This window comes from Dendropsophus ebraccatus, chromosome 9 (assembly GCF_027789765.1).
Source record: "Dendropsophus ebraccatus isolate aDenEbr1 chromosome 9, aDenEbr1.pat, whole genome shotgun sequence".
Classification (NCBI taxonomy): Eukaryota; Metazoa; Chordata; class Amphibia; order Anura; family Hylidae; genus Dendropsophus; species Dendropsophus ebraccatus.
The window spans coordinates 29,490,221-29,514,756 of NC_091462.1; the positions used below are offsets into that span (position 1 = coordinate 29,490,221).

The following is a 24,536-nucleotide window of genomic DNA, read 5'->3' on the forward strand; positions in this document are numbered from 1 at the left end:
ACTATGTGCACTATTGACGCCATATCAGGGACAGTGTTTGCTATAGACACTAAATTAGGGTCAGTGTTCACTATAGACACAATATCAGGGACAGTGTTCACTATAGACACGATATCAGGGACAGTGTTCACCATAGACACCATACAAGTACAGTGTTCACTATAGATGCCATACTGGGGACAGTGTTTACTATAGACACCATAACGGGGACAGTGTTCCTTATAGATGCTATACTGGGGACAGTGCTCACTACAGATGTCATATCAGTGTTAACTATAGAGACAGCAACAAGGATTGTGAATCCTGAGTGAATCTAAGACGTATAATAGAATAATTTACATTTTAGAGGAAGGTTTTCTATACTGTAAGGGGTATCTTACCCTGACTTGTAGTGCCTGTGGGTTGAATTGTTATAAGTGTTCAATACCGACACAATATCAGGGACAGTGTTCAGTATAGAAGCCATACCAGGGACAGTCTTCACTCGAGACACCACACAGGGGACAATGTTCACTAAAGATGTCATACTAGGGACAGTATTAAGTATAGATGCCATACTGAGGACAGTGTTCACTATAGACGCCACACCGAGGACATCGTTTACTATAGACACCAAACCGAGGACAGTGTTCACTATAGACTAGACACTGAGGACGGCGTTCATTATAGATGCCACACCGAGGACAGTATTCACTATAGTTGCCCTACTGGGGACAGTGTTCACTATAGATGCCATACTGGGGACAGTGTTCATTATAGACGCCATACTGGGGACAGTGTTCACTATAGATGCCCTACTGGGGACAGTGTTCACTATAGATGCCCTACTGGGGACAGTGTTCACTATAAACGAGACCTTGAGGACAGCGTTCACTATAGATGCCATACTGGGGACAGTGTTCACTATAGATGCCCTACTGGGGACAGTGTTCACTATAGATGCCCTACTGGGGACAGTGTTCACTATAGATGCCATGTTGGGGACAGTGTTCACTATAGATGCCCTACTGGGGACAGTGTTCACTATAGATGCCCTACTGGGGACAGTGTTCACTATAGATGCCCTACTGGGGACAGTGTTCACTATAGATGCCCTACTGGGGACAGTGTTCACTATAGATGCCCTACTGGGGACAGTGTTCACTATAAACGAGACCTTGAGGACAGCGTTCACTATAGATGCCATACTGGGGACAGCGTTCACTATAGATGCCATACTGGGGACAGTGTTCACTATAGATGCCCTACTGGGGACAGTGTTCACTATAGATGCCCTACTGGGGACAGTGTTCACTATAGATGCCATGTTGGGGACAGTGTTCACTATAGATGCCCTACTGGGGACAGTGTTCACTATAGATGCCCTACTGGGGACAGTGTTCACTATAGATGCCCTACTGGGGACAGTGTTCACTATAGTTGCCCTACTGGGGACAGTGTTCACTATAGATGCCATGTTGGGGACAGTGTTCACTATAGACGCCATACTGGGGACAGTGTTCACTATAGATGCCATACTGGGGACAGTGTTCACTATAAATGCCATACTCGGGACAGTGTTCACTATAGATGCCCTACTGGGGACAGTGTTCACTAAAGATGCCATACTGGGGACAGTTTTCACTGTAGACGCCATACTGGGGACAGTGTTCACTATAGATGCCATACTGGGGACAGTGTTCACTATAGATGCCATACTGGGGACAGTGTTCACTATAGACGCCATACTGGGGACAGTGTTCACTATAGACGCCATACTGGGGACAGTGTTCACTATAGACGCCATACTGGGGACAGTGTTCACTAAAGATGCCATACTGGAGACAGTTTTCACTGTAGACGCCATACTGGGGACAGTGTTCACTATAGATGCCATACTAGGGACAGTGTTCACTAAAGATGCAATTCATGGGACAGTGTTTACTATAGACGCCATACTGGGGACAGTGTTCACTAAAGATGCAATTCATGGGACAGTGTTTACTATAGACGCCTTACTGGGGACAGTGTTCACTAAAGATGCAATTCATGGGACAGTGTTTACTATAGACGCCATACTGGAGACAGTGTTCACCATAGATGCCATACTGGGGACAGTGTTCACTAAAGATGCCATACTGGAGACAGTGTTCAATAAAAAGGGACAGTGTACTCTTGAGAAAACAGATGGTCTTCAGTCAGTAGTTGTTTATGTTGCAGCTTGCTGTGTCAGTACACCCCGACCATTGAAGCCAATCACTGGCCTTAGTGGTCACATGACACATATCTTAGTGTTACCTCTGCAGCCAATGATTGGCTCTCGTCTCAGTACGGTACATTATACTGCTGGCAAATAAATGAAGACTGTCAGCAGCGGTGATTGAGTGGAGGGAAGAGGATTTAACAGGTGATTAATATGTTTTTTTCTCTCTTACTTCATTCCCTACAGCTCAGTACTAGTGATACCCTATAACACAGCTTAATGAATCATTCTGCTAATGCTTTGTGCAAATAATTAATTCATATTAAGCCTCTTATTTATTTAGTAATTTGAGATAGAAACCTTTGCCCAAGGTTGAATCCCAAGTAGCCGGTAATTAATCTTGTGCACACGGGGGGCACGTGCAGCGCCATAGCAGCTCAGTCTGGATTGATCGAAAAATAATTTCCAATAGTTACAGGGGATAAAATAGATTTATTCAGAAATAAAGGTATCTCCAAGAGCGGCCATGTCGATATCACGCAATGACTATTCACCTCTATTCATGAAGTACTACTGGCCATATACTAAACCAATGGTCCATTGTGAACACTATTTTAATATCTATACAGTATATTATACCATTATGCCAGTATAACACCATCTACACACTTTAAACAAATACATTGTAGGAATTAATAATTTGCGTCTAATTCACAGCACTTTTGCACTTAGGCCAATATATAACATATCACAGTGATCATATTATTAATTTGGAGGAATATGAATAGCGAGGGCTTGACTCCTGGCACCACCACCAATCTTTGTTACAAGTTAGCAGTAATGACATGCTGTACTGGAATGACTGTTGCAGTCGATCACTGGTGTCAGCAGTATGGCACACAATAGCGGAGATCACCGATTGGCTGCTGGGGTCACACTGCTGGCAGTCTGTAGACAGTGACTGGCAGGGTCCTAATGTACCATCTGACCTAAATCAATGGAGGATTGAAATGGTGAGCGATGTTTTTTTTTTTTATTATAATTTTTTTTTTTACATTTGCAGCTTTTTTCCCCACCCAAAACGAAACAATCCTTTTAATCCTGAGTCACCACAAGGTAATTCTAGCAACATATTTTAACATGATCTTTTTCTCCTCTAGGTATTCTTCGGAGTGCTGGTTGGTGCTCTGAATCTTGGTCAGGCCTCTCCTTGCTTACAGGCCTTTGCCTCAGGACGAGGAGCAGCCACAAACATATTTGAGACCATTGATAAAGTAAGTTCAGTTCCTTCTGTAACTTCTCAGCTAGATGTTAGATATGCTAGAAAGGATATTCAAATAGTTCCCACACCACTTAGGCAAAATAGAGTTTCTTCAAGCCATGTTTAACTCCATCCAGGAGTCATAGAACAATGACTGGGGATATTATGTCAAGCCAAACAATCTCTTCAAAAGAAAAGACTCCCCATCTGCAGACAGCTGTTTTGGGGTTGTTGTCCCTCTTCTGTGCAGGGTAGGGTGTTGGCTAATTATTAAGAGGCCTATCAATGTGGATCAAAGAAGAGTCCATCATAAAGACATATGAAAACAAAGGCCTCTCTTTAGCCATCCAACACCCTACTCTGCACTGAAGAGCCCAAAACAGCTGTCTGCAGATGGGAAGTTTTTCGTTTTGGAGAGATTTTTGGCTTGGCATTTAACCCCCCGTTGACGTTCTAATATGCATCTTTTCGTGGTCCTTGACACATTTTAAAGATGTTTACCCCATTTGTCCTATATTTATAACAGCCATGGGGGGTTGCTCATCCAGTCAGTCTCTGTCTATATGTGGTCTTTCACGGGCGTAATGCTGATGTCTGTGTACCTGCGCCACACCGAGGAGGCCTTTCCCTTTCTAAAGAGTCAAACACTGTCCTCTCCAGATCTTATGTTCGCCTCTTTCTTTCTCTCTTAAGTTTTTGCTTCTTCAGGTGTTACCCAGGGACTTCCAATACACCACCAAAGATTTACACACCCTCACTGCAACTGGCTGACTGTCCCACTCATCTAAGACTGGTGCCAATCCCATAGAGAGGACATAACCAATCAAAAGCCCCAACCTCAAGCTCACCTTAGTTTTCAACTCTGAGGTCCATAGAGATCCTCTAGTCTGGGTGCATACTACCATAGTAAAAGGGTTGGCTAAGACAGTGCCACACATGTCCAAGGGTTTTCTCAGCTGAGCTCCTTTAAAGTGAAGAAGATTTAGGGTTCAAACAAACTGGGCTTATTCGCAGCGGATTTCTCACTGCGAATTTGCAGCGAGACCCGCTGCGGATCCTTTTGCTGTACACTCTATGGGCAGACAAACTCGCAGCAGGATGGACATCTGGCTGCGAGTTTGTCGGCTGCCCGCTGCATTAACCTCCCGCCGCCGGAGCGTATACATCACCTTCTACCCCCTCTGGCTTGCTTTAGGGCTCCCGGCTTCTTCACGTCCCGCACGACGAATCAGTGCGCTGCCCCAGTGTTTGTACCCTAAAGGGGTTATCCAGCATTAGAAAAACATGGTCACTTTCTTCCACAGACAGCACCACTCTTGCCTCCAGTTTGGGTGCAGGTTTTGCAACTCCGTTTCATTAAAATGAATGGAGCTTAATTGCAAACCACACCACGACTGGAGACAAGAGTGGTGCTGTCTTTGCAAGAAAGTAGCCATGTTTTTCTAACGCTGGATAACCCCTTTAACCTACAATACTACGTTAAACCTGTTGACATACAGTATGTGATATTGTTGTCCAATCTTATACAACCCCTTTAAAGAGACTCTGTCGGTAGGTTTATGCTGTCCTATGTAAGGGTAGCATAAACTAGTGACAGAGAAGCTAAACAGAATGATGTATCACTTACATTGTTCTGTGCAGGTGATCCCCAGATATCCTCCTGAATAAAATGGACAATAAGTAGTTGTCAGGCAGTAGCTCTCTCCATTATGTGCATGAGCTAAGTAGTCCTCGTTATTTATGAGAAGCAGAAAACTCCGCCCACCAACTGTCATTCAGCAGCTGGAGGGTGGAGGGAGGGGTGTGGCAAGAATCCTATTCTCCTGCATATTAGGAGAACGGCTGAGCAAAATGATGAAAAATAACACACAGATCTGTTCAGCATTTGTCACTAGTTTATGCTGCCCTCATTTAAGGTGGCATAAACCTAGTGGTCTGACCTTGAATCTCAAAAACAGGGATCTGACTGCTCTCTATTGCTCTCTATTCATACTCTGTGGAGCTGCTGAAGATAGCCGAGCAATGACTTGAATGCCAATCCACTGCTCCATTCAGTAGGAAGAGTTGGTTCCCCATTCTTAAGATCATGGAGGGAGGAGGGCCCCCCAGAGGTCAGACCTCTTCCATCACAATCAGACACTTATTCCCTGTGCTGTAGAATACCCCTTTAAGTACACACAACAAGGAGCATATGGAAAGCATATGGATGTAGAGCATAGACAGGGGATGCCATATCCATATAGCAGCCAATTTTAAAGAGACACCCCCCCCCCACACACACACACACGTAGAAAACTGCAGAGACCACAGAACTGAACAGTAAAACCAACTAGTACCGAATATTACAAAGACAGTCAACTTTAATTATCTATGCAGAGGTTTTTGCAATATACATATACAACTAACTGTACAGCCTGACAGGTGTATGGGGCGTACATGTGGTGCCACTCAGAACCTTATTCATTCTCCTGCCATAGAGTGAAATCTCCGAGTGTTAAGAACTCGTACGAGCCATAATATTGCAGATACAAAATTAACATTCGGAAAATAACAGTCAGCGGTACGAAATACTATGACAATGCGTTGACTTAGCTTTTAATTTTCATTTTATGGCTTCAGAAGAGGTTTATGTGGTTGGGATTAATAGGTTCTTGCCTGCAGCCCTATTACCTCTAAATCCACTGTAGACGCTAGACAGAGCTGCCAGGTAGAAAGGCATTATGAAGTATTTTCTTGGATAACACATGGACTGAGAATCCCTGCAGGGCTGTTATATTAGAACGCGTCTTTCATTCCCAGCATGCATGGCTTATAGGAAGAATGGGTAATTTTACATACAGCTAAGCTGTATAGTGTCTGCCTATGGCGTGAGCATTGCAAAAAAAGGATTTAAGTGATCTTCAAATAACCTTGAAGAACTGTATCACTAAACTGGGACAAAGGTAATAAAGAAAACTTTTCTATAGGCGTCTATAGGGATCTGTCACCTGCAATTCAAATTCAAGACTACTGACACTGTTAGATAGCTGTGAGGACACGGAGACACATGGTACTTTTCATATATCTCTCCATGCTTTCATAATGTAGGGGGGGATAAATAAATATATATATATATATATATATATATATATATATATATATATACTGTATATATATATACATATTAATATATTTTATTTTTAAAGAGGCGACTCCCAAGCCCCTAAAGGGCTGGTGGCTGTAATGCCTCCTTACTCCCCTTCCCAGCCCTATCCCTGCTTGGTTGACAGATGAATCCTGCTGTGTACATACAATATGAACACAAGCAACAGCTGCTCAGAACTTTATTGGTGTTCAGCAATAAGAGGGAAGCCTTGATTTACCTTTTGGGGACAGTGTGGATCCTAAGGAGGAGGCAGATAGGGTGCAGCTAAACAGCCCAGGCTCTCACCATCTCTTAGTCCTGCCCCCACCTGTGCTCCATATTAGTCTCTCTGATAACACAGAGTAATGCTGCGTTTACACGGAACCATTATCGTTCGAATTTTCGCTATAACGATCGCATTTCAGCGATAATCGCTCCGTGAAAACACAGCAAACGATCAAGCGATGAGCGAAAAATCGTTCATTTTGATCTTTCAACATGTTCACAAATCATTGTTCATCGTTCGCTAAAAATTCGCAGATCGCTTCGTGTAAACAGTCTTTCAAAGATTCACCCTATGTAAAAGATGGGCTTAAGCGATCTTAAAAACGATCGCAATAATGATTTTTCTTACGAATTTTCTAACGATCTATTCGTCTAAACGCTGATCGTTATAAAAAACAAAATCGTTAAACGAACGATTGGGCGAATTATCGCTTCGTGTAAACGCAGCATAACTGAGCCTAACAACAGCGAACAGCAGATTACATGGCAGCAAGCAATACACCTAATAGTCAACACTTTAAAGCTTTTATTCTGGGGTAAGAAGTAGTGTTGGTAAATGAAGTAACTATACAGGAAGGATGGTGTTAGAAACAACAATTGCCATTTAACAACTTATGTTCGGCTCATTTTATTCTATTACAGGAGCCACAAATTGACTGCATGTCAGAGGAAGGCTACAAACTGGACAAGGTGAAGGGAGAGATAGAATTTCACAACATTACTTTCAATTACCCATCCAGACCAGAAGTCAAGGTATGAGCTCTTAGTGCGGTCACTTATGTAATGGCAATTGTCACAGTAAGCAAGGTGGGGGTAGCATCACTGCTATGGTCAGTGATTGTCCACAGAGGTCTGGGCATTGCGGATCAATATTTCAGGAAAATAAAGACAGACAGGGAGCTTACTTATAATCATATAATATTACATGGAGCTATTGTAATTTCAATACCTCTTGTACAATGCACTGTACAGTGGGCTGTATACTCGTACCTCTGTAGGAGAACATATGGCATCCCAGTGGAAAGCGTTAGATCATGGGTAATCATTGACTCTTCTTAAATAACTCATGTACTATGTCATGTCTTGGCTTAGATTTTAGACAAATTAAACATGGTCATCAAGTCTGGAGAGACTACGGCATTTGTCGGACCCAGTGGAGCTGGAAAAAGTACAACGATACAACTCATTCAACGATTCTACGATCCTGACGAAGGCATGGTGAGTACTGAACTACTGTTCAGGTAGTAGCCCACGACTTTGAGAGGACCACCCAACATGGAAAACATGTGTCAATGCAATGTTAGTTCGTCATATCAGTGTATAGTAGGGACTAGAGATGAGCGAACCTCGAGCATGCTCGAGTCCATCCGAACCCGATCGTTTAGCATTTGATTAGTTGGGGCTGCTGAACTTGGATAAAGCTCTAACGTTGTCTGGAAAACATGGATACAGCCAATGACTATATCCATGTTTTCTACATAGCCTTAGGGCTTTATCCAACTTCAGCAGCCACCGCTAATCAAATGCCGAACGATCGGGTTCGGATGGACTCGATCATGCTCGAGGTTCGCTCATCTCTAGTAGTGACTTATCTTTCACAGTAGATGTGATAATATATCTGTTTTTTGTATCTTTACTGCTGTATTACAGTCTATCAGTTGTTTGTGTACCATTTTCTTCCTCCTATTCAAATGTATGCTCAGTCTTTCTTGTCCGACTTTGTGCACCGAAATTAACTTTCCCACTGTAACTCTTTCAAGGTCAACACACAAACCCCAGTGTGAATCGACTGCTTATAATGGGGAGCGGTGGGAATCAAACTTGACACTGTAACCGGGAAATAGAGGACCCATTAAACAGAAGGAGCATGGCAGCAGTTTATCCTCACCAGCCTTATCGTAGGATGAGGCTGGAATGTCCCTTTAAGGTGCCACATTTAGTTAAAGGAGAAGTCCGACGGTTTTCAAAATATGTCAGCCGGCAGGGGCAGGGGAGAATAAAATAAACAATCAATACTTACCTCTCCCTGTGCCTCAGCAGTGCTGGCTTGCTGCTCCAGGACCCTCGCCAGGCTCCGGAATCTCATTTGTTTAGAAAGTCTCAACTCGGTTGATGGACTGCCCGCTCAGTCACCACTGCAGTCACTGATTGGCTGATGGGGCAATCTATCAGCCAGGTCGGGTATTTTCCCCCAAGTCATGACAACATTGCAACTTGGGGGAAGATGCCTTCTGGTGGGGGTCCCGGAGCCTGTGACTGCCAGAGGCAGTTCACGAAAAATTATTATTGCCCCCCCGCTAGGCGCTAGCATGTAGCATGCATATGTCCAACAACGTGGCTTCGTTCCGGTCCCACAGTGCCGTTTAAATCCGGCACACGCTCACTTCAGCTTCTGCTGTGACCCCTCTTCTGTCTGCTGTGATTGAACGCCAGAAGTCATGCGCTTTCATAGAGAATGCATTGAAGCGCATGAGTTCCGGCGTACAATCACTGGAGACAGAAGAGGAGTCTCGGCAGAAGCTGACGTGAGCGCGCCCCGGATTTAAACAGCGCCACGGGACTGAAAAAAAGCTGTGCCGCGGGACACCGATCAGCTGTAGTGAGTATACGTGCCAGTGCCTACCGGCAGGGGGGGGGGGGGGGGGCGGGGGGAATAATAATTTTTTGTGAACTGCTCCTTTAAGGAGCCGGCACTAGTTAAAGGAGTTATCCAGGCTTATAAAGTGAAAATGAAACTTAATCTACACTTTTACTGCTCATTTGGGTTCTTGTGCTTTCTTTTTATAGGTCACCTTGGATGGGCATGACGTACGCTCATTAAACATACAATGGTTGCGCTCTCTGATCGGTATTGTGGAGCAAGAGCCGGTCCTATTCGCCACATCAATTGCTGAAAACATCCGCTTCGGTAAGGACAGCGCAACTATGGATGATATTATCAAGGCAGCAAAAGAGGCCAATGCCTACAACTTCATCATGGACCTTCCTCAGGTTAGCGTTCTTAAAATGTCATCAAAGCAAAGCTTAAAACTTCATTGCGTAATAGGAATAAAACCCCAACATGCACCAATGTTTTCTAAGTTGGTGACCACTAGACCCATGTAACTCACTGGTTATACTAGAAGACACATAAGCTACGACTCAATGCAAGTCAATGATTTGATGACTCCCTTTAAATGTATTAGTTTCTTTTAGGAAGGGGTTTGTTCTATGTTCATGTTGTGTGTTTTTCATTGGAAAAAGACATATATCTCCAGCTAGAAGAAAAGTCTATGGATTTCTGTGTCTTTAGATATTTATCAGCTGCTTTATTTCCTGCAGAAAGTGGTGTATTCTTTCCAGTCTGACACAGTGCTCTCTGCCGCCACCTCTGTTCATGTCAGGAACTGTCCGGAGCAGTAGCAAATGCCCATAAAACCTTTAATAAAATATCTTAAAAAGAAAAAAAAAAACTCTCCTGCTCTCTAGACTGGAAAGAATACACCACTTCCTACAGGATTTACAGCAGCTGATAAGTACCGTAACACTTGAGAATTTCTTTAATAGAAGTAAATTACAAATCTCTGGAATTTTCTGCCACCAGTTGATTTGAAAGATTTTTTCTTTTTTTGTGCTGAAGAACCCCTTTAAATGACAGCACTCACTGCTGCAATCAAAATACAAAATAATGCCCCAACATGTTTCACCACAAAGCATCTTCAGGGGCTAAAGGAGCAATGACTTCAAGGAAATGCAAAAGACTGTTTCTGATTTAATACTGATCCATCCTGGAACATAATTATTATTGTACAAATGATGAAACCAGATAGATCAGTTGAATTTGCATTACTATTTTATTTCTATATAATAGTTATAACATAGTTTTAATCAGGCAGTAGTAGTAGCTAGCAATGCATGCTTCTGTGGGTCATCATTCATTTCTTGTCTTAGACGCAGTTTACATGTGTAAACTGTATACATAAAAGAAAGGTAACTGGTCATAGCCATAGGTAGGATCACTTAGATTCTTGCTCAGTTTCTGGAATGCCTGACCCTTCAGCATTTTCATTAGGTGGCAGGTCACTATCTGTAGCTGACGGGAGCTGATCAGTGCCTGGGACTTGTGACTGGTCTTCTGGTGAGCCATTATTCGGAACTTGTGGCTGATCACTGTTTGCATCTTGAGGTCCATCTGACTCAAGGGGCTGTTCATTATTTTCACTTACTGGCGGCTCAGATTCTGAATTTTCATTAGGTCCCTGATCATTTATCCCATCTGATGGAATCGATTGCTGCTCACTAGGCACAACTGGTGTCTGCTCTACAGGTGCTGGTACAAGATCTTTTTCTGGAGATGATTGTTGTTCAGTAAGTTGGGCAGATGATGATTCATTGCTGTCTTCATGGCTTTCTTTACTTTTGCTTTCATTTTTTTCATGTGAGTCTTCTTCTGAACTATCTTGTTTATTGGTGGCTTTGTATTTAGTTATTTTTTGTCCTTCCTTTTCTCCTGGCTTCAGGCTTCTTCTGTGACGGGATTTTTCCCCCCCTTGTTCCTGCCCTTCACTGTCTCCTGGCTTCAGGCTTCTCTTGTAACAGGACACGTGCCACCATGGTTTTTTTTTCTTGGGTTCTTGTGTTTTCTTTTCAGCTGGTTTCTGTCCTTCACTTTCTCCTGGCATCAGACTTCTTCTGTGACGGGATTTTTCCCCGCCTTGTTCCTGCCCTTCCCTTTTTCCTGGGTTTTGTCCTTTCTTTTCACCTGGTTTCTGTCCTTCCCTTTCTCCTAGCTTCACACTTTCCCCGGGATTTTTCTCCCCAGGTTCCTGTCCTACTCTTTCACCTAGCTGGTGATTACTTTTATCTCCATTTCCATTCTTGTGTGCATCCCTCTTTTCCTTTGCCCCATAGTGTTTTAGTCCATCATGTGTTTCATGCTTCTGACCCCCTTCCTCTGCTTTGTTCTTACACTTTGTACAATTTCCTCTGTGACTCTTTTCTAGTGTACTATTATTATTATTATGCTCTTTATTTTCTTGGTTCTTCCCATGTGCCTTTGTACAATTCTTCCCATTTTTTAATTTCTGTACTGTATTAATCTCTCCTTGTCCCTTTGTTTTTTGTACAGAACTGTCAGAAACCTCACGTTTTACCCTCTCTATGTTATCTGCTCTTTCCTTACTTTGTTGTCCGTGATTAGCATTTCTCTTTTCCTCTGCAATCTCCTGCCCATTTTTTCCATTATTTGCACTTTTCTTTTCCTCTGCTATCTTCTGCCCCTTTTCTCCATGTTTTGCACATCTTTTTTCCTCTGCTTTCTTCTGCCCCTCTTCTCCATGTTTTTCAGCTCTCTTTTCCTCTGCTTTCTTCTGCCCCTCTTCTCCATGTTTTTCAGCTCTCTTTTCCTCAGCTTTCTTCTGCCCCTTTTCTCCATGTTTTTCAGCTTTCTTTTCCTCTGCTTTCTTCTTCCCCTCTTCTCCATGTTTTTCAGCTTTCTTTTCCTCTGCTTTCTTCTTCCCCTCTTCTCCATGTTTTTCAGCTCTCTTTTCCTCTGCTTTCTTCTGCCCCTTTTCTCCATGTTTTTCAGCTTTCTTTTCCTCTGCTTTCTTCTGCCCCTCTTCTCCATGTTTTTCAGCTCTCTTTTCCTCTGCTTTCTTCTGCCCCTTTTCTCCATGTTTTTCAGCTTTCTTTTCCTCTGCTATCTTCTGCCCCCTTTCTTCATGTTTTTCATCTTTCTTTTCCTCTGCTATCTTCTGCCCCTTTTCTCCATGTTTTGCAGCTCTCTTTTCCTCTGCCAACTCTTGCCCCTTTTCTCCACGTTTTGCACCTTTATTTTCCTCTGCTATATTTTGCCCCTGTGCTCCACGTTTTTCACGCCTCTTTTCCTCTGCTATCTTCTGCCCTTGTGCTCCATGTTTTTCAGCTTTCTTTTCCTCTGCCAACTCTTGTCCATTTTCTGCATGGTTTGCAGCTCTCTTTTCCCCTTGCTTTGCTCGGCCCTTATTCTTTGTACAATTTCCTCTGTGACTCTTTTCTAGTGTACTATTATTATTATTATTATTATTATTATTATTATTATTATTAAGCTCTTTATTTTCTTGGTTCTTCCCGTGTGCCTTTGTACAATTCTTCCCATTTTTTAATTTCTGTACTGTATTAATCTCTCCTTGTTCCTTTGTTTTTTGTACAGAACTGTCAGAAACCTCACGTTTTACCCTCTCTATGTTATCTGCTCTATCCTTACTTTGTTGTCCGTGATTAGCATTTCTCTTTTCCTCTGCAATCTCCTGCCCATTTTTTCCATGATTTGCACTTTTCTTTTCCTCTGCTATCTTTTGCCCCTTTTCTCCATGTTTTGCACATCTTTTTTCCTCTGCTTTCTTCTGCCCCTCTTCTCCATGTTTTTCAGCTCTCTTTTCCTCTGCTTTCTTCTGCCCCTTTTCTCCATGTTTTTCAGCTTTCTTTTCCTCTGCTTTCTTCTGCCCCTTTTCTCCATGTTTTTCAGCTCTCTTTTCCTCTGCTTTCTTCTGCCCCTTTTCTCCATGTTTTTCAGCTTTCTTTTCCTCTGCTTTCTTCTGCCCCTCTTCTCCATGTTTTTCATCTTTCTTTTCCTCTGCTATCTTCTGCCCCTTTTCTCCATGTTTTGCAGCTCTCTTTTCCTCTGCCAACTCTTGCCCCTTTTCTCCACGTTTTGCACCTTTATTTTCCTCTGCTATATTTTGCCCCTGTGCTCCACGTTTTTCACGCCTCTTTTCCTCTGCTATCTTCTGCCCTTGTGCTCCATGTTTTTCAGCTTTCTTTTCCTCTGCCAACTCTTGTCCATTTTCTGCATGGTTTGCAGCTCTCTTTTCCCCTTGCTTTGCTCGGCCCTTATTCTTTGTACAATTTCCTCTGTGACTCTTTTCTAGTGTACTATTATTATTATTATTATTATTATTATTATTATTATTATTATTAAGCTCTTTATTTTCTTGGTTCTTCCCATGTGCCTTTGTACAATTCTTCCCATTTTTTAATTTCTGTACTGTATTAATCTCTCCTTGTTCCTTTGTTTTTTGTACAGAACTGTCAGAAACCTCACGTTTTACCCTCTCTATGTTATCTGCTCTTTCCTTACTTTGTTGTCCGAGATTAGCATTTCTCTTTTCCTCTGCAATCTCCTGCCCATTTTTTCCATTATTTGCACTTTTCTTTTCCTCTGCTATCTTCTGCCCCTTTTCTCCATGTTTTGCACATTTTTTTTCCTTTGCTATATTCTGCCCCTCTTCTCCATGTTTTTCAGCTTTCTTTTCCTCTGCTATCTTCTGCACCTTTTCTCCATGTTTTTCAGCTTTCTTTTCCTTTGCTATCTTCTGCCCCTTTTCTCCATGTTTCTCAGCTTTGTTTTCCTCTGCTATCTTTTGCCCCTGTGCTCCACGTTTTTCACGCCTCTTTTCCTCTGCTATCTTCTGCCCTTCTGCTTCTTCTTTTGTTGCTCTCTTTTCTTCTGCTATCTTCTGCCCATCTTCACCATGTTTTTCAGCTTTCCTTTCCTCTGCTTTCTTCTGTCCCTTTTCCCCATGTTTTTCAGCTTTCCTTTCCTGTGCCTTCTTCTGCCCCTTTTCCCCATGTTTTTCAGCTTTCCTTTCCTGTGCCTTCTTCTGCCCCTTTTTCCCATGTTTTTCAGCTTTCTTTTCCTCTGCTTTCTTCTTCCCCTTTACTCCATGTTTTTCAGCTTTCTTTTCCTCTGCTTTCTTCTTCCCCTTTACTCCATGTTTTTCAGCTTTCTTTTCCTCTGCTTTCTTCTGCCCCTTTTCTCCATGCTTTGCACCTATTTTTTCTTCTGCTATCTTCTGCCCCTTTTCTCCATTTTTTGCACCTTTCTCTTTCTTTGCTATCTTCTGCCCCTGTTCTCCATCTTTTACACCTCTCTTTTCCTGTGCTATCTTCTGCTCCTGTACTCCATGTTCTGCATCTTTCTTTGTTTCTGCTATGTTCTGTGCCTGTTCTACCTGCCCTTTTGTGTTTTGTAAGGCACTGTCAGAGACTTCACGTTTTGCTCTTTCTTTATTATCTATTTGTCCATTTTCTGCTACTCTCTCCTGGCTTTTTTCATCTACATGTCTATCGTCTGTTTTGTTATGACAGTGCTCTCCGTGTTTTCCATGTCTCTTTCCCTCTGCTCTTTTCTGCCCTTCTTCCCCCTGTCTCTTTCCCTCTGCTCTTTTCTGCCCTTCTTCTCCATGTTTCTTGCCATCTGCTCTTTTCTGCCCTTCTTCTCCATGTCTCTTTCCTTCTGCTCTTTTCTGCCCTTCTTCTCCATGTCTCTTTCCTTCTGCTCTTTTCTGCCCTTCTTTTTCATGTCCCTTTTCCTCTGCTCTTTTCTGCCCTTCTTCTCCATGTCCCTTTCCCTCTGCTCTTTTCTGCCTTTCTTCCCCGTGTCTCTTTCCTTCTGCTCTTTTCTGCCCTTCTTTTTCATGTCCTTTTCCCTCTGCTCTTTTCTGCCCTTCTCCATGTCCCTTTCCCTCTGCTCTTTTCTGTTCTTCTTCTCCATGTCCCTTTCCCTCTGCTCTTTTCTGTTCTTCTTTTTCATGTCCCTTTCCCTCTGCTCTTTTCTGCCCTTCTTTTTCATGTCTCTTTCCCTCTGCTCCTTTCTGTTCTTCTTCTCCATGTCTCTTTCCCTCTGCTCTTTTCTGCCCTTCTTCCCCCTGTCTCTTTCCCTCTGCTCCTTTCTGCCCTTCTTCTCCATATCTCTTTCCCTTTGATCCTTCTTGCCCTTCTTCTCCACGTCTTCCATGTCTCTTTCCCTGTCCTCCTTTTTGCCCTTCTTCTCCATGTTTTTCGTTTCTCTTTCTCTCTGCTCTTTTCTGTCCTTGTTCTCTGTGACCTATTCTCTCTGTTCTTTCCTGCCCTTCTTCCCCATGCCTTGCTTGTTCCTTTGTCTCTGTTATGTTCTGTGTCTGTTCTTCTTGGCCTTCTGTGTTTTTTAGGGAACTATCAGGGGCCTCACGTTTTGCTCTTTCTTTATTATCTATGTGTTCATTTTCTGCTACTCTCCCTTGGCCTTTTCCTTCATGTTCTTGATGTCTCTTTTCTGCTGCTTTTTCCTGCCCTTCTTGTCTATGTTTTCCATGGCACTTTTTCTCTGTCCCTTCCTGCCCTTCTTCTCTATGTCTCCCATGGCTCTTTTTCTCTGTTCCTGCCTTCCCTTCTTCTCCATGACTTCCATGTCTCTTTCTCTCTGCTTTTTCCTGCCCTTCTTCATTGCTGCTGTTCTTTTCAGACTTTTTTTTACATTCTGCCCCATGTTCTCCTCCCTTGCATCGACACTTTGTCTGTTTGTCGTGCTTCTCAAGCTTTTCTTTTTTTACGGTTTGAGTACTGCTGACATCTGTTTTATTCCTTGAATGATCATTTTCATAGTCTTCCTCAGTACTCTGCGACTCTTGCCCTTCCTCAGAATTTTTTTCATGTCTATGCTCTTTTTCACGAAGATCTCTTTCTTTTCTAACCTTGGCCAACTCAATCCCCTGGTGTACAGTACCACTACCTTGATTGCCCAATGTTAGTTGTGATTGGTGTTCTATCTTCTGTAAAGGGGCGTATTGCATTCCCAGGTCCAGCCAGTGCTTTGTCCAGTTGTGTGTAAATTGTCTTTCCAGAGCTGAAAACAAAAATAACACGTTTGTTAATGTTTCCATTATTAAGGAGATCATTTGTAAGACCTTTTGTTTTGTTCAATTTTGTCTTCATCTTTTTCTCCACAACAAGATTATTATATGTTCCATTTCCATTAGACTACAGTGTAGTATCTCAAGGTATCACCACTAGTATTACATTATAAGGAGGTACCTATACCTTCTGCAGTCTTGCCTATATAGTGGTATTGATGTAAGCGCAGGTAGTCCTGCAGTAGGAGGAAGGATCGTTTTTTTTAAACACAGTTCTAGTTTAACCATTATCTTATGTAATGGTTGCATTCATTATGTGTGTGTTATTTGTGTGATATTGCCATATCTGGTGGTATCATCAATTTATTATCAACCTTCTACATTCAAAGGAATGGCAATCCTTCAACCATGGTTCCCTAGAGGTTTTCTACACTGGGTTTCTTTCCTAAGTGCAGGAAGATACAACTTTGTGTTTGATCAGCTTTTTGTAGTATACAATTTAGATAAATAATGTCTTAATTGTTCCCAACAGGATCAATACCATTAACTACTGCCCCCTCTAACGCCTCTGCCTAAACAAATGTTGTAACCTCTTCTGCTATAATTTTTTTTTCTATATAATTTCATCATCATATCTGCAGAGGTGGCACATGAGAATAGGATTCAATGAACAGAGAGCATCCCTGTGTCTTGCTCTGGCTCCTTAGGGCACTGACTGTGCAAAAACACATTGGTGCCACATTTATCATATTCCTTTAGAATTAGAATCCACACTTTTATTTTTATTTAGACTTTTTACATTTTCCCCATTATCTTTCCATTCCTCTTCTCTCACATTGACTTTTCATATATCCAGTGTATTTCTCAGGCTTTTCTTCCTCTGCAGGTTATGTATTGACTATATCTTTTTATGCCTTGAGCTATCATCCTCATATCCTTCCTCTTCCTCACTACTCTACCTTGACCTTCCTGAGAACGATCATCCTTATTATAAAGACTTCTTTTATTTCTAGCCTTGCTCTACATCCTCCTCTGGTATACTACATGGTATATACCTTCATTTTGTTCTGTATGATTTCTGATGTCCTGTAGTTGTGTTCGGTTATATCTTCTTTGTTGAGGGGCAAATAGTGTTCCAGCATGCTGTCTGGGATGTGCAGGCCACTGCTTAAATGGTTCCCTCAGAGCTAATAAAAGGAAAAAAGCATTAAGGCTGGGATCACACAGGAAAATAAAATCAAATAACGTGGCCATAAATAAGGAAAGAATATGCCTGTTTAATCTAATAGTGTGCTACATTAAAAGGGTCTTCCGGCAAAACAGACTGATGAACTATGCAGAGGAGTCACTGATCAGCAGGGTGCCAACACCCCAACCAAGCAGCATTAGTGAACTTTGCCAGAAACAGCTGGATCTGTGTACTGTGTTATGGCTGGTCCTGGTTACTGTAGCTTGGATCCCATACACTTGAATGGGAGCTCAGTTGTAGTCACGTTTTGCTGCCACCACCACACAACTGCTTCCAGCCCCATTGTGGTGCGGGTGCTGATCAGCTGATCAGCGAAGGTGCTAGGTGTTTTTGTTTTCAGACCCGTCACTAGAACAAATGAGGAGAAACAGCCATCTTAACACTTCCGTCCCGCTGTGTCTGGGTGTATGTGACACGAGATTTTCTCCTAGCTTGTTCTCGCGATCGGTTGGGATCGGAACACCAAGTCCTTGAACAATTAAAAATGACCATGCCAATTTAATAATGTCCCCAATGATATAATGTGAAGACACTAGAGATGAGCAGATTTCCCGAAGTTCAGGTTCGAATGAACCTGAACTATCGGCACCTTACTCCCGCTGTCTGCCAGCTCCATGCAGCGGGTGGATACAGCCTAAGGAACGCCTAGAAAACTGAGATACAGCCTATGCCAATATCATCTCTAGAAGACACATGGCATATATTCTTTGTATAAGATTTGACTATTTTATTTAAAGAGGAGGTGTAAGACATAAGCATCAATCTTTATGTCGCGCTTAGGGTCAGCTTTGCAGAGCATAACACACTGTATCAGTTTTCCGTTAACCGTATTGAAAATGGGCTCGAAAACTATTAAATAGAACAGAACCAAACTATTTTCTAAGCTTCCTATTACCACAGAAAAGACTTTAGTTGTTACTTGCCTGTAGTATTAACTATACATCTGAACCCGCAGTGGAGCTCAGAACATATTTGGTCAGCCCCGCAGTCGGCGTCCGTGGTGCATGGTGGTGATGTGCAGGGGTCCGTCCCGTTGGTTCCTTCTTGCTTGAGTCTCTTGTCGTAAGCGTTGTCATTTCTCTTCAGAAAATGAGGGAACTGAGGACTCTTTTCTTCTTCTCCTTCAGGCAGCGTTACTGCAATAGGGATCAGGCATTAGAATATTTTAAGTATTTAGATATTACTTTTTTTTTTTACAAATCCATGTGGAAAACTAATGTGAGCGTCTTATCCAGAGTGCTCCAAATGGAATAAAGAAGAACAAGAGGTCATCAATAATATCAGTAAGAAAAGGCATAAACGCCTGCCAATATTTCATGGCTGCACTTCACCGGGGGATGGCAGCTCGGCCACTAATAAGTTGTTGAAGAATAAAGCCAATTCGTACTTAATATAAACTTTATTATAATGTGACCAGCTAAAGTGGAAGATTTCATAATGGACCATTGAGAGTGCTGGCTATTATTACATGGAGTGATTATCAACCTACCAGTGAAATAAGATCAGTGATCAGCTGATCGGGGATGTGCAGCTGGTTAAGGCTATGTTCACACTACGTACAACTAAGGCCTTATTTCTCGCCGCAGAACTACGGCCATAGTTTTGAGGGTGGAACATAGCCTTATTTGCAATGGGATCCCGGCCGCAGCATACACACATCATATACGCTCCGTCCGGGAACCCATGCGGCTCCGGAAAAAACAGACCTGTCAGTTCACACTGTGAAGCGAGCGGCTCCGGCCGCTTGCTTCACTGTGGGCTATGGGAAGCTCTGATGCAGGCGCGCGCTGATGATCACCCGGCCGGTACTAAATGATGATGATCCGGGCTAAGACCGGCCGTTCCGTGACCCGGCCGGGGTCACGAAACGGCCGGGTGTTTACATATTGTTAACATAGCCTAAAGATGGAAACAGAGGGCTGTATGAAAGACCCAGTGATCATCCCTGCAGTCCTCAGTTCTCTGTTGATTTTTTCAGCTACACATAGACTAGTCCTTTGGTGTTTCCTGACAGCTGTAATTTCTGATGCAGGGTGGTCCCGGGAATCCAGGGCACCTGTCCTGGTTACTGGGTAAGCACACCATTCAATTGTGTGTGTGTGCCTTTAAGATGCACATGCAATTGATTGTGTGCAGGAGGCCAGTACTTCCTTTACAGGCAGCTGTTTAGCACACAGGAAAAAAAGCTGCAGCAGTAGCATTTGTTACGGCATGTGTTAGGTGGGTTGCAGTTTTCTTTTGTGGTGGGGGAGAGGCATCTACTCTATTGAAGCCTGCATATGGTGCCATCTACTGTATAGAACAGGGGAGATTCTACTGTATGGGAACAACACTTAGCCCAGACAGAGAAGAAAAGGAAAACAGTGAGAGTACATTCAGAGAAGGCGCCCTCTGTGAGTCACTGGATGTAGCTACACTGTAATTACTTTAGATGTGCAGAGACTGTGTAAAGCATGGATCTACCTCCTATATCAGTCATGCCAAACTCTGGCCTGCGCCAAATCTGGCCCGTGGTGCCATTATTTTTGGCCCGCAATTCTTTTCCATTGCTGTGTTAAATCTGGCCCTACTGATGTTGCAGCGGATTATAATATGGGTGGTCCGGATGGCCACTCAGACCTCCCATATTAAAATCTCGTAGGCCACTATATAAGAGACTATTTTAGGGACTGGCTTCCATATAAGACACTTTTGGAGAGGGCTGGCTACTTTATAAGATGATTGGAGAGCGCTGGCCACTATATAAAACCATTGGGAAGGGCTGGCTACTACATAAGAGACTATTTTAGGGACTGACTTCTACATAAGAGACTATTAGGAGGGCTGGCTACTATATAAGGGACTATAAGAGATGGCTGGCTACTATATAAGAGACTATGAGAGAGGGCTGGTTACTATATAAGAGACTATTGGGGAGGGCTGGCTACTATATAAGAGACTATTGGGAGGGCTGGCTACTAAATAAGAGACTATGGGAGAGGGCTGGCTACTATATAAGAGACTATTTGGAGGGCTAGCTACTATATAAGACATTATTGGGAGGGCTGGATACTATATTGGGCACTATTGGGGGCTGGCTACTATATAAGACACTATTGGGGGCTGGCTACTATGTAAGACACTATTGGGGGTTGGCTACTATATAAGACACTATTGGGGGCTGGCTACTATATAAGACACTCTCGGGGGGCTGGCTACTATATTGGGCACTATTAGGTGTGCTGGCTACTCTATGGGTTACTATTGGGAGGGCTGGCTAGTATGTGGGGTTCTAATAGTAGGCCTGGCTAGTATGTGGGTGACTATTGGAGGGGGAGGGGCCACTATATGGGGCACAATTATGGTTTTATCTACTGCTTGAGGGATATAATGGGTAACTACCATGTGGGGGAAATTACTTTAGAATAGGCAGTGCCAGAAACACCACATGCACTTTTCATTAAATATCAAGTTTGGCCCGCAACTTTGTTCAATTGTTTAATTTTTGCCCACTGTGTATTTGAGTGTGACACCCCTGTCCTATATGGTCACTGTATTAGGTGATTTTGGTCTTTGTACCGTGGATTTTTTTAGTAGCAGTGGTGAGATTAGTCATTATGCGGCGGTATAATTTGTCTCTTGTAAACTGGTACTGTTGGTATTATTGGCCTTAGTACTCTGGATTTAGTCAGCAATAGTATAGTGGTAATAGCATTGGTCATGATGTGGCAGTGATATTTGCTCCTTGTATCCTATTATTGGTAATATTGGTCTCAGTTGACCTGATATGGACAGTAACATTATGGCGGTACAATATTTGCTCTTTCTATCCTGATTTTACTACTAGTAGATGTACAGTATGACTATTGCATTTAAATATACAGTGTTATCATGCATGGAAAATTGTCTTACCTATGTTAACATTAATAAGTGCGTTGAATGCAAGGTGGGCCTGAAAATTGGTTTTCTCTTGTGGGCTCGAGGAACCGCGGTTGAACACTGCACATAAATGGGGTTTTTAAAGCAATATGCACACAAATATCTATATTGTAATGTAAATTGCTATGAATTCTCAGTGTATAAATCTGTCAAGTCTTCAAGCAATTTCAAGCAAGAAACTCCTATCAACACTGCCTTGTGGTAGTCTGAGAAATAAATCACTTATTCCGATATAATGTAGAAGAGTTTATTCACAATAAGGCTATGTTCACACTACGTATTTTTTCGCAAAACTACGGCTGTTGTTGCCGATTGCAACAACGGCCGTGGTTAATACGAAAAAATACGTTACCTTGCTGTTTATGGAATCCCGGCCGGAGCATATAAACATGGTATACGCTCCGGCAACAAGACTTCCCCAGTGGTCTTAAAGGGGTTATGCAGGCTTAGAAAAACATGGCCGCCATCTTCAACAGCACCATTCTTGTTCTCAGTTTGGGTGCAGTTTTGCAGCTTAGTTCTATAGAAGTGAATGGAACTGAACTGTAATACTACACACAAGCTGAGGACAGGGGTGGCACTGTTTATGCATGAAAGTAGCTGTGCTTTATTTTTTTAACTGGAATCACCCAACTCCAAACTACTATACTTATATATTATAGTAAGATGCTTTTTGAGTACAATCACATACAACACTATATGTTTGTTGTTATTGGATACCACCCAGAGTCTTTAAAGTAGTTGGCCACTTGATAGTAAAATAGTTCAGTGTACAGTATTAGTAAGTGTACTTACTGTATATACTGACAGCGGCTCCCTGTGTACCTCATAGAGCATAAAGACTCCCCTCCTGGAGGCTGTGCTGTCCTGCTCTGTGGTGATTCTGTCCATAAGATGGATGACATGGAGGAGCAAGTGACCATGCCCTTCCCCCTCCCGTGTCCTCCATAGGCATATATAGGCTCACTAGTGGACACTGGGGGCGGGGCATGTTCACATGCTCCTCCATGTCCGCCATCTTATGGACAGACTCACCTCAGAGTAGGACAGGACAGCCTGGAGGAGGATAGTCTGATTTTAGCTCCATGAGGTACACAGGGAGCTGCTGTCAGTAAGTGTAGTAAGTACTCTTACTAATACTGTACATGGAACTGTGACCAACCCTATAATGTTAAAGGGGTAGTGTGGCGGTAAAGAATTATTCACAGAATAACACACATTACAAAGTTATACAACTTTGTAATGTATGTTATGTCTGTGAATGGCCCCCTTCCCCGTGTCCCCGGAAGTGTTGGTGCATTATACATTACCTGATCAGTGTCGCGCATGTCCTCCATCTTGTGCCAAACGTCATCTTCGGGTGGCCGGCCGAATCGCTGCCGCCGCCCCCCCTCTGCTGCGTCATAATTGTGCTCAGCTGCGATTGGCTGAGCACAGTTATGCTCAGCCAATCGCGGCTGAGCATCGGATGACGCTGCAGAGGGCGGGCGGCATTCGGGACAGTCGGAGCTGTTCGCCGTCTGTCCGAAGAAGACGTCACTGACTGAAGATCGGAGATGGGGGTCGGCACGTGACAGGTATGTATAACGCACCACACTTCCGGGTACACGGGCGGGGGGAGGGGGACACGGGGAAGGGGGCCATTCACAGACATAACATACATTACAAAGTTGTATAACTTTGTAATGTGTGTTATTCTGTGAATAATTCTTTACCGCCGCACTACCCCTTTAAAGTAGACCCACCACCATGCTTGGCATTTAGTGTATACTTAGACAACAGGGTGTTTCCCTACACAGCATGACACCGTCCAATCAGTGCTGATGGCTTCATACACACCTTATTGCCAAGAGGTATGGTACCACATTTCTAGGAGGAATAACAGAGCTACAGCACAACTAGAGGTCCTCATACACTTTGGTGAAAAGTAGGCCAAACCCGCTGTCTTGGCAGGACTGGCTGACTGTCAAAATTTTAGAGGGTTTCATGACTATTTAGTTTTAAGAGAGATAAACTACCAACAGAGCTGTCTGTATCTCCTTTGAGAATGTATGTATGTTTGCCAAATGTTCATGAGTATGAGGAAATCGGGAGAGATAACTGTTACGTCTACAGGTTTTGAAGGTGTGTGGTCACCTTAACATTAGTAGACATTAGTTGAAGATTAAATCTATCAATACCCAAAAGCCTACTAGTACTCTAAAGTCTTATAAGACCATCCATACCCAATCTTTGGGCACTTACGATTTGGGAGTACTCTTGCCGCCACCGTTCCCAGCAGCACAGAGAAGATGAGAAGCTTCATATTGCCGGGCCCAACGCCGCTCAGCCGAGGTAGAGTCTGTGCAGTTCTTCACGAAGAGGAATCTGTTATCTACCTGATACCTGACAGCTACCTGCGCTGCTATTTATATAAGACCAGAGCCAATGAGTGGCGTATAGTATACAGACCCCACAATTACTAGATTATTCCAGATCACTGAAACCTGTGATTAGTAATTGTTCATAGAATCACTGTTGTTCAGAGGAGATTTATGTCATTCTATTGACAGATGACATTTTCTATATTATAGCCTTGGGCTGGGGTGTAGAACTGTGCAAAGTTAGATTTCTGTAATGTTTTAGCTGTAAAAATTACGCAATTGATAACCGAATCACCAAACTATAGAAATTCATACTACTGCAGTGTGTGAACACGGACTTTAGACTTTCAGGGGGACAGTTACTATCATTGCCCTCTGGGGTACCCCAGGGAGAAGGTGCAGATACGCCCCTTCTTCATGGCGTACACCTGCCGTATCCCCTGCTCGCCTGATGGGCAATAGCGGCGTACTCATACTCATTTATATTTCTATATTAATGTAATGTTCTTTGTATGCAAATTGAAA

At 43.0% G+C, this 24,536-nt stretch overlaps 2 protein-coding genes across 2 annotated transcripts in view; one reads left to right on the plus strand and one right to left on the minus strand.

Moving 5' to 3' along the window:
* LOC138800812 (bile salt export pump-like) overlaps positions 1-24,536 on the plus strand; it is a 68,995-nt gene that overhangs the window by 16,906 nt on the left and 27,553 nt on the right. The window contains exons 12-15 of the mRNA XM_069982861.1: positions 3,343-3,456; positions 7,495-7,605; positions 7,945-8,070; positions 9,640-9,843. Of these exons, the coding sequence (XP_069838962.1) occupies positions 3,343-3,456; positions 7,495-7,605; positions 7,945-8,070; positions 9,640-9,843 (555 nt within the window). The remainder of the gene's footprint in view (positions 1-3,342; positions 3,457-7,494; positions 7,606-7,944; positions 8,071-9,639; positions 9,844-24,536) is intronic.
* Positions 10,848-23,953, minus strand: LOC138801021 (axoneme-associated protein mst101(2)-like). The gene is made up of 7 exons (XM_069983413.1): positions 23,893-23,953; positions 21,622-21,708; positions 18,672-18,866; positions 17,537-17,668; positions 15,736-16,474; positions 14,931-15,677; positions 10,848-14,847 (listed from the first exon to the last, which is right to left on the minus strand). Exons 1-7 carry the CDS (start codon positions 23,951-23,953, stop codon positions 10,848-10,850), a joined length of 5,961 nt encoding a protein of 1,986 aa, XP_069839514.1.